Source organism: Galeopterus variegatus, unplaced genomic scaffold (assembly GCF_000696425.1).
Source record: "Galeopterus variegatus unplaced genomic scaffold, G_variegatus-3.0.2 Scaffold4461, whole genome shotgun sequence".
NCBI classification, from domain to species: Eukaryota; Metazoa; Chordata; class Mammalia; order Dermoptera; family Cynocephalidae; genus Galeopterus; species Galeopterus variegatus.
This window is the reverse complement of record NW_007730572.1, coordinates 42,907-53,184: the sequence shown is the minus strand read 5'-3', so window position 1 is coordinate 53,184 and position 10,278 is coordinate 42,907. Positions and strand designations below refer to the sequence as shown.

Here is a 10,278-nt window from a genome sequence, read left to right as displayed (position 1 = left end):
AACCCGTGGCCTTGGTGTTATCAGCACCACACTCTCCCGAGTGAGCCATGGGCTGGCCCTTGACATGAAGAACTTTCATTCTTTTTTTTTGTCTTTTTTCGTGACCAGTAACGGGATCGCAACCCTCGGTGTCGCGCCCGCACCGCGCTCAACCAGTGAGCGGACTGGTCTCTATATGGGATCCGAACCCTCGGTGGGAGCGCCGCGCCACCGGGCCGGCCCAACTTTCATTCTTTTTACCTCTACATTAGTGTTCTTTGGTATTGTTACTCCAAGAGTTTATTTCCCTATTGATGGGCATATATTACCAATTTTTCTGCTACAACAAAAAAGAGCTGCAATATATTCATGCCTTGTTTGGATAGGATTAATAGGCTGCATAAACCTCTTTATTCATGCCTTGTTTGGATAGGATTAATAGGCTGCATATAGCTGAAACCCGACTTTTTAAAGAGTGGCCGAAACAAGATAGAAGGCTTTGTCGTATTTGATTCTTCTTTGACAGAAGTAGGTGGAAACTAAGCATCTAGGGCTGGTTTGGTGGCTCCTCAGTCATCTGGTACCTAGCCTCTTTCTCATCCTGCTCCATCATATTGGCCTGTGGCTTTCATCCTCAAGGTCACCACAAGTTCTAGGATGGCTATGGGAGCCCCAGCCATCAAGATGACATTCAACCAGAGGAAGAAGAAAGAAAGGAAGGCCAACTGGAAGCACGCTTTTCTATGGAGCCAACTTCTTTTAAGCAGCCTACTTAGGTTTGCACGACACACTTTCTGTTTACATCTTATTGGCTGAAACCTAGCCCTCCAAGGGAGGCTGGGCAATTGTCTTCTAGTTGTTTACTGTCATCTCAAATAAAATTGGGATTCTGTTATCAAGGGAAAAGAATATAGTGGAGATGGATTAGGCAACTAGCTAGCAATGTCTGCCTTCCTTCTTTGGACCAATTGGTCCTTAGGACCAATGCAGTTTAAATTCTCTCCCACAGTAGTGGTGGTTGATATTCTACATATTTATGCATGCATCTATATGTAAACATGCTATGCTATCTCCTGTTGACATTGAGCAGAAATAACTCATAATAAAAAGGTTTTTTTTTTTTTTTCTTTTCATTTCTGAAATCATAAGGGAAATGTCATAAGCTTTCTCCCCAGAGCACATTGCCCCACCCAGTGGCTTGGAGCCGTGTCCTGGTGCAGTCATGCTAAAAAAACATGCACAGCTGTGGCTGATCATGTGCTGTGTTGGGAGGGGTCACCCTGGTAATTCATTTTGCCAGCTGCCAAGTTAAGGTGCAAAAGTGCTGGGATTCTTGGCCCACAGTATCTACTTATAGAGAATAAAAGTCATCGAGTGTTTTACAGAAATTGTTGGGATTGTATAAAAAGTTCCAGGGCTGCTGACTTTCATCAAAGGAGGGAATCAATTCAGTTTATAATCCACTGATGTAAAAACATCTGGATGAATTGCTTTTTCAACATTTTGATATTTGAAACATTTTGGTATTTGGAACTTGATTCAATTCAACTCTGGAGGAATTTATTTACTAAGGACCTACTGTTAACCAAGAACCAGGTGAGGCACTGACGCAAAGAATAATATAACAAGATCCTTGATCTTGGGGCTTTAGGGCTAGCAGAGGAGATAAACAGTATGCAGTAAATTTAATGCAAATTACAGGAGGTCAGGGATGATGTGATGATGATAATAATATCCCCATTTTAAATAAGAGGAAACCCTGGTTTTGGAATTACGTAATTGCCTGAGGTCACATAGCTAGTACAGCAGCAGAGCAAGAATCTGAGCCCAGGTGTACTGGACAGCGAGGTCCAGTCTTCCTTCGTGTCTTTCTTCCACCCTAGCAACATCTAGGTTAATCAGTGAGGCACACAGAATAATTAAACTGAGAGCCGTCTGGAAAATGGATTGAAAAGAGTCTTAGGTTAGCTGTTTAGCTCACTTGGTTAGAGCATGGTGCTGATAATACCAAGGTCAGGGCTCAGATCTCCAGACCTGCCAGCAGCAGCAGCAAAAAAAAAAAAAAAAAAAAAGTCTGGAGCCAGGAGTGCTCAGATTGGATAAGAGTCTGAACCAGGTCTGAGGCAGTGCAGCATAGGGCAGGAGAGGAGATGTCGGAAGTGAAAGAGATTGTGTGGTCAAAGCCTAAATGAAGAGCCATTCATTGCTCTGGGGTTAATAAAACCCCACCTCTTAGTGGTTCAGTGACTGTGGATGGTAAAATTGAATCTCAGATCTAATTAGTGTGCTAGCCTGGAATCATCTTGGCCTGTGTCACTCCACAACAAACGAGGGTAAAGCAAGAGTTTCTAGCACTATTTGGAATCAGGCAGGGGCGATATTCAAAATACTGAAAAACTGGAATGGCACGATTACCAGTTAATCAGAACTGAGACCTCTGACTTGAAGGGCATTAACCTTTCAAGCATAACCCTTTAATGACTGAATCATGGGAATATATGAGAGGAGGGGCCTTGGAATGGGGCTGAGGAGGGGCGGGGAGGCAATGACTATTTACCATTTTTCACTTTTGCTGCTTTTTAGTTCAGTGCAAGAAGAGAGGTGCTGCATACTTCCTAGGTTTTACATGCCCCTAAATTTACTGACTTGAATATTTTTAATTACATAAAAATACATGAATCATTCATTGTAATTGTTAAAAATCTGTAGCAACTAACTGGTGGTCTTTTGATTACAATTTCCAATTTTCAGTAGAGAATGTGACTGGCCCAGCCTGAGGCAGGTGTCCATTCCTGGTCACTAACTTTACTTCTGAACAGGAAACTAGTACTCTAGAGTTAAACATAACAATTAAAACTTGTGTTTGCCAAACAAAAGTTAAAACACAAACAATAGATTGGGAGGAAAACTGCAACATGGCATATACAAAAAAATCTTACGAATCAGTGAGACAAAGATAAACGCCCCAGCTGAAAAATAGGAAAGGGTATCAACACCTAATTCCTAAAAGGATAAATATAAGTGGCTGATTCATATGGAAAGGAGGGGGAAAAAAAGCAGAACTTCACTAGGTATCTAAAAAATGCAAATTCAAACAGGTTATAATTGTTTACCTGTCAGTTGGGTCAGGATAACAATAAAGATAGTATACATTGTCGACAAGGATCAGGAAATAGACATTCTCATTCACTTCTGGGGGTGGAGTTTTTCTGGAAAAAAATTAGGTGAAATGTTTCAAAACCCCTAAATTGTACATAATCTGATTAGCAATCCACTTCAAAGAACTGACTCTGAAAATAGACAATGAAAATAATACTAATGATAATAATATTGCACACTTACTGTACGGCAGGCATTCTTCCGAGCGCTTTATATATATTTCTTCATTTACCCATTATGACAATCCTACAGAACACTCTCCATAAGAGGGGAAAACGGGAACCACTTTATTTATTTATTTATTTATTGGGAATCACTCTATGTTACTGTCACCAAGGCTTTCACCAGATGTGTTCCCTGGACTTTGGATTTCCCAGCCTCTGAAAATGTAAGCAATAAATTTTGTTTTCTTTATAAATTACCCACTTCGTTATTTTGTTATAAGCAACAGAAATGGACTAATACACACTCTAAATGTTCAAAAACAGTAGGCTGTAAAATCTGCATTTACAGATTGCAAACTATAGTCCACTTATACGGTGGAAAACAATGCAATTATTAAATAGGATGAGGGATCACAGATATATACTTGTTGCTATTAAAGATATTCATTTTGTATTTTAAATGATTAAAAAAGCATTAAAGTTATAGAGATATGTAAACTTATGCATAGGAATATAGCTGCAAACGTGTATATAAGTTATCTCTAAGCAGTGGGATTTTTGAATTCTTTTTTCAGTTTCAAATTTTATTTCATTAACTCAAAAGGTGAACAAAATGTGTATTTCAAATCTTATTACTTGTACTTATCTGCAAAACATGTTTACACAGAGGACAAACGTATATAGGATTTCAAGCAACTTATGGTACAGTTCCACTGTCCCTTTAAAAATACTATTTTTCCACAAAAACTCTGTATAGAAAGACAAAAAAAAAAAAATCTTTCTATCCTTTCTTTCATGATGCATCAAAGCGAGGTGCAAACTTCTGATGTGAATTTATTTCATTGTCAACTCCAGTGACAAAGACAGGAAGCACAAATAATCACAATTCAGTTACATGATGCAAACGAAAAGCTTCTGTTGCCCTTGGATACAAAGTAGCAGCCTCCCTTCATGTCTCTCTTACAGTGGGACCACACACTTGATGCTCATCCAGGTCACTTCTTTCCTTTCCTGTTTTTACTTCCCTCTCCTTGCTGAAGACTTGGGTCACCAACTCCTGGTTTTTGCGTCCTGTTTTTAGTTCAGGTATAATCTCCCTATTACTGATGAACGTGACTGGAACTGTACAAGACAAGGGTGCCCTCCTCCTGTTTGAGCTGGACCTAGACTCTGCCTTTGCCTTGAACATCACAATTCCATTCTCTAGAGTACATTTTATTTTTCTCAAGAAACACATTAAGTCCAACTGCTGTGCATACATCTTGAATCTCTGTAACTGTAGGATTTTCAATAGCCGTACTTATGGGGATCCACCTCCACTCCATGTTGGTCTTATTATTATTTAAATAAGCAGGATAGAAACAAATAAACCTGTTCTGATTGGCAGGGGACCATGTGGCAGCACAAACCATCTTCCCAAAGGTCCACACAGCACCAGCCCAGGACCTGCAGGAGGAAAATTGGCCGGAACACAGCTCTAAGATTTCCCTGAATTATTATAATCTTTCCTTTCTATTTGCTATTTTTCTCTATATCTAACATACCAGACTTGTGTTTTAAAAAGAGGGGACAATAAACACAAAATGTTCACAAAATGTTGATTGATACCCTTCTTTCCACGAATAGGAAAAAAAATCTAATTTCAATAATAATATACTTAATTCAAATTATCTACAATACGGCAATAGCTTTGAAAAATTGGGGATGAGATCTGAATCTCCCAAAGGGAAAAAGTAGAACTTTTATCTGCATCACCTGAAAAATTACCTGTACTTTGTAGCACAGATATGTACAGTTATGTTTAGAGAATTCACAATCTCTGTTTCCAAAGAATCATCTTCCTGGACTGTCCCAAACAAGCTGTAAGAGGAATGGGGTGAACGCACTTGCTAAGCAAATAGGCCTCAGGCCTACCCTTCAGTCTCAAAGCTATGAGCTACATAGGTCATGACCATGCACAGGCCATGCCCCTGATGTGGTTTCATGAATGTATCACTTTCCATCTATTCCCAAGTAAAAATGGTGCAGCCAGATTTTGGTTCAATAAAAGGATTCCTTTCTTGAAGAAGGGCTTAACAAATGAATTATTCCATTAATTTATTAATTGCATAAACATTTATTGATGCCCACACAATGCATTAGGTGGGGGGAAGAGATGACTAGATCAAGTCCCTGCCCTGGAAGATATAACAGGGTTGTGGGGAGAAAATTACATCAAGTTTCAAACACACAATGCCAGTGGCCACACTGAAGCTGTGCAGAAATGCCTGAATCTGTCTAAGGGATCAGGGAGGCTCCATGCGAGGCAGCAATAAATCTAGTCAATCTATAGTTATTGACCACTAGTCACCATCAGCAATATCACTACATGGTTAGGCATGATTAGTGTTAGGAGACCAGGGTGCCTGAATCTTAGCACTCATCTTTTCTCTTCTCCAGCATTCTGGAAAATAGAAAATACATCCAAAGACCACAAGCCAGTAGAGGAATAGGGTAGGGATACAGAATTTATTAATCTGTGCAAGCAACCTTCACCTCCATGTAAGGTGCTTTGGTAAACCAGCTTGGAGAGAATCCCAGATCTCCCAGATCTTGGGACTTGAATACTAAGGTGTGCGTGCCAAGGTATAACTAGTCCTACACACAAGCCTTCCTCACATACCCGGATGAAAAAAGAAACAGCACATAGGGAGGGAGAGTGGAAGGTGGGAATGGGGTGGATATGGTGATACTGGATGGGAACAAAATATATCGGAGAGCAAGAGGACATGCCAGGTAAGGAGAGGGAACTCCTTAAATTCCCTATATAAAGATACCCAATAAGGATATCTTAACCCTTGAATTGGTGTTGTTAGCATGACGCTCTCCCAAGTGAGCTAACCAGCCATCCCTATATAGGGATCCAAACCCGTGGCCTTGGTGTTATCAGCACCACGCTCTCCCAAGTGAGCCACAGGCCAGCCCTCATCTGAAAGATACTTGGGGGCAGAGACTGCCCTTTACTGACCACCAAGTGGCGGTGTAAAGCAAACACAGCTTGGTTGTTGGCTCATAAAATCTGGGGTGCAGTGTGAAAGTTGGGTATCCAAACCTAGAGTGCTTACAGTGGATTAGTATTCAGCCTAAAAAGGAAGGAAATTCTGCCATATGCTACAATATTGATGAACCTTGGGACATAATACTAAATAAATTAAGGCAGACACAAAGGAAAAAATATTGCATGATTCCACTTATATGAGGTACCTAGAAAAGCCAAATTCATAGAGAGAGTATGTAGAATGGCGGTTTCCATGAGGCTTGTGTAGGGGAGAATGGGGAGCTGTTGTTTAATGGGTACAGTGTTAGTTTGGGAAGATGAAAAATTTCTGAAGATGGATAGTGGTGATGGTTGCACAACAATGTACTTAATATCACTGAGCTGTATGCTTAAAAATGGTTAAGATGGTACATTTAATGTTATTACATTGTACCACAATGAAAAAAACAAAATAAAACAAAATGCCCATACTGTTCTCGTATATCTGCCTGAAGTTGAGGTGGTGGCTGCACCCTCATAAAACAGGGAAGAGAGAAGGGCAAGGATGTTTCCCCAATCCCGCCTGTCCCAACCTCTGTCTGTTCCACTTTTCCTGCCCAAATGCTCAATCCATTCCCTCTTTGAATCTTGCTCATTCATTTATTTGTCAAATGCCTACTAATTGTGGGTCCTGAGCCAGCACTAAGAATGCATTCTCCAGGGGCCAGGTCATTTTCTGTACTGCCCCAGTTCCCTGTGGCCTGCTTCATTTACCTTCCCCCAGCCAATCCTCAGTCCTGTTTTCAGCATTCTTCTCTCACTCAATGTTGATTTTAATGAAAAATACTCTTAGTCTCTTTGGGCTGCTGTAACAAAATACCTTAGACTGGGTAATTTATAAATAACAGAAATTTATTTCTCACAGTTCCTAAGGCTGAGAAGCCAATATCAAGGCGCCAGCAGACTCAGTGTCTGGTGAGGGACCATAGATGGCCTTGTTGCTGTGACCTCACAGGCGGAAGGGAAAAAGGAGGGGATGAACAGCTCCCTCAAACCTCCTTTATAATAAGGTCACTAATCCCATTCATGAGGGCTCCACCCTCATGATTTAATTACCTTCTAAAGGTCCCACCTCTTAATACTATCACACTGGTGATTAAGTTTCAACATGAATTTTAGGAGGCAAGAGCATATCAAGTATTTTGCACAGTACCTTTGGTTCATATTCACTTTATTATTTATTTCAGTGGCTGGCCTATATGGTGATCTGAACCCTGTGACCTTGGTGTTACCAGCACTATACTCTCCCAAGTTAGCTAACTGGCTAGACTCTGTTTTAATTTTAAAAGAGGGCTAAAAGGGGTCATAGGTGGAGTTTTCTAAAGAAAAAGCCCTTACTCCAGGGATTCTAGGGGGCTGACACAAACAAGCCCTCCACTATTAGTCAGATTAGACTATAATATGCTCAGCTACAAACAAATCTCAAATCTCAGTGGCTTAACACAATCCAAGTTTACTTTGTGTTCACTTTACATGTGCAACGCAGGTCCAGAGTCTGCTCCACGCAGCCACCCAGACCTGCGGAGGCTCCACTAACTAGAACACAGTCCCCTCAATAGTTGCTGAAAATAGAACCCCAGGTACACCATGCGCTTTTGAAAAAAAAAAAAACCCTGATCCCAGAGCAGTTTCATGAAGAAACTAGGCATAGAAGAAAGGGTTTGACTTCTTGCCTTTAATAAGTTTCTAAAGCTAAGAAAGACTAAAGTGCTATTCTGGGTTACCGTGGAAAGAGCTTGATTTATCCAACTGTTTTTGCATTGTAGACAAATGAGAGATTAACCATACAAAATTACTACTTGTTTGGAAAGTTGTCAGTTTTATTGACCCAAATTTGCAAAATAAGTGGGTTTATCTAGATTCTAGAAGATATCTATGTTCATTTTCAGTTAAAAATAAGGTGCCTATCCATCAAGGTTTGCACCTGTAGCTCCTGGTTAATTTAGTAACACCACGTCTCACAGTTCACTCTCAAAACTGTATTTGGACCATAAATTGCAATGTCACCCCAAGTTATAAGTATTTATAACTGGCAACTGGCTGAAAAAAAGGTGACCTGGAGTCTGAGGAAGGGACTGGGAACAAACATTTCCGTTGGCTCAACACACCCAGCTTGTGCTGGGCTGGACACCTAGAGGACCTGTTTCAGAACTAAGAGGTGGGGCATTTTGCTAGGAGGAAGCCCAGGTGTTTCAACCACTTCCTGAACAAGCTCTGGGTAAAACTACAAAGAGGTTGGGGTGGGGGTGAGCTCCTCACCCGGCCATCTGCTGTCTTCCTAACCTTAGGAAGTCACGTAAGTCATCTGACCATCAATTTCCTTATCTGTAAAACTAGCATACTAACGTTTACCTACAAAAGTTGACTTCCTTATTTAACAGTGGCCACTATTATTCTACTGCACAGAAGAAGAAAGTAGAAGTTATGAGAGAGCAAACCGTGCTGATCAAGGCTCATAATAATCCTAACAGCCACCATTTATGATCCAAGTACTCAAGTCGTCAGTGCACAGTATGATTTCAAGATGAGAAAACGGATACTTGGAGAGAGAACTTGCACAAGGTCACACAACTCATAAATGGCTGGGGAAAGACTGACCCAGGAAGTGGTTCAAAGCCCGCGCTCTCGCTACATAAAGTATATTTATTTAAAGGAAGAAAGCGGCAAGCCTCTGGCCGGGCTCGTGGGACTCTGTATCCAGTGCTCTCTTCTCTTTTCATTGTCCCGGCACAGCCCGTCAGCCACCCACGGTGGAAGAGGATCAAACACAACAAAGGGCGGGGGGACAGTTGGAAAACGGGTCTAAGTCCCATAAACGGAGATGAATGGACCCCAGCAAATCACCAGGCGATGAGATCGAGTGTTCTCCCTTCAGCCCAGAAGGCAGGTCACCTTTGAGACTTGTTCCCTTGGCGGGGAGGAAGCATGGAGCCCCCGGGTCTGGCTAAGAGCTTACGTAAGGCCAGCTGGCGGCTGCACCCCGATCTCCCATGGGTGTCTGCAGAGCCCCCGGCCCGGGGCGGGCTTCCCCCGGGTCCATGCCCTCCGCCTCTCGGCCGGGGTCCGCGGGGAAGCCGGGGACCCCCAGCCCGGCGCCGGCGGCGTCCGCGTTGGGCGGNTTGCCCACTCCCATTTCTCCAGATCCCCCCAGAACATTCTCTAGCCTACAACACCCCCTGCTATCACCCCAGACACAGCCTCCTCTGTGGGTCTCTTGGTGTCCAAGAGAAAGTATGTCTCCCTCCCAGCCTGCGTCTCTCACACCACTGCTGCTGCCCAGGCTTTTCCACACTTGTCTGGAATCCTGCAGCAGCTCCAGCTCCCCACCCAACCACCTCCACACACAGGACCAGATGGTCCTTCCATAAAACCCAAACTCCATCCTGCCCTGCCCCCAGACACCACAGGGGCTCCCCTGGCCCTTAGCATAAAGCCCGACACCCATCCCATACCCGGCCTGCCCCTTTTCAGCCCAGCTCCTGCCCTGACATCCCCCTTCATTTCAGCCACGCTGACCCCTGGGTGCTTGTCACTCATACCCGGGTTGCGCAGACTCTTCCCTCCACTCAGAAGACCCTCTCCTTCTTCAGCATCTGGCACACCTGTTCATCTTTCTGACTGAGCTCCCCTACCCAGGACCCCACCCCCACTTCCTCTGTAGGACCCCACACTGGGATTTTCACTTAGTTTCATCCCTCCCTCAGTGTGCATGGTCACGAACTCATGTCAACCACCACTTCCCCACTTTTCTGTGAGTCCTTCAATGACTCCATCCCACCCATCCAGGCTTTTCTCATAGTAGGTGTCAATCAGTTAGAGCCCATATGACTTACTATTACGATTATGATTTCAAATAAAGCCTCTGCTCCAGCAGGGCTTGCTCTGGAGCAAGCTTGGGCC

At 42.9% G+C, this 10,278-nt stretch overlaps 1 protein-coding gene and 1 pseudogene across 1 annotated transcript in view; one reads left to right on the top strand and one right to left on the bottom strand.

Annotated features, from left to right (window-relative positions):
• Nucleotides 1–3,730: 3,730 nt before the first annotated feature.
• On the bottom strand, nucleotides 3,731–5,157 carry LOC103603113 (annotated as a pseudogene).
• Nucleotides 5,158–9,303: 4,146 nt separating this feature from the next.
• The window catches only part of MESDC1 (mesoderm development candidate 1), a 6,476-nt gene continuing 5,501 nt past the window's right edge, over nucleotides 9,304–10,278 (top strand). The window contains exon 1 of the mRNA XM_008587592.1: nucleotides 9,304–9,487. Within this exon, the coding sequence (XP_008585814.1) occupies nucleotides 9,304–9,487 (184 nt within the window). The remainder of the gene's footprint in view (nucleotides 9,488–10,278) is intronic.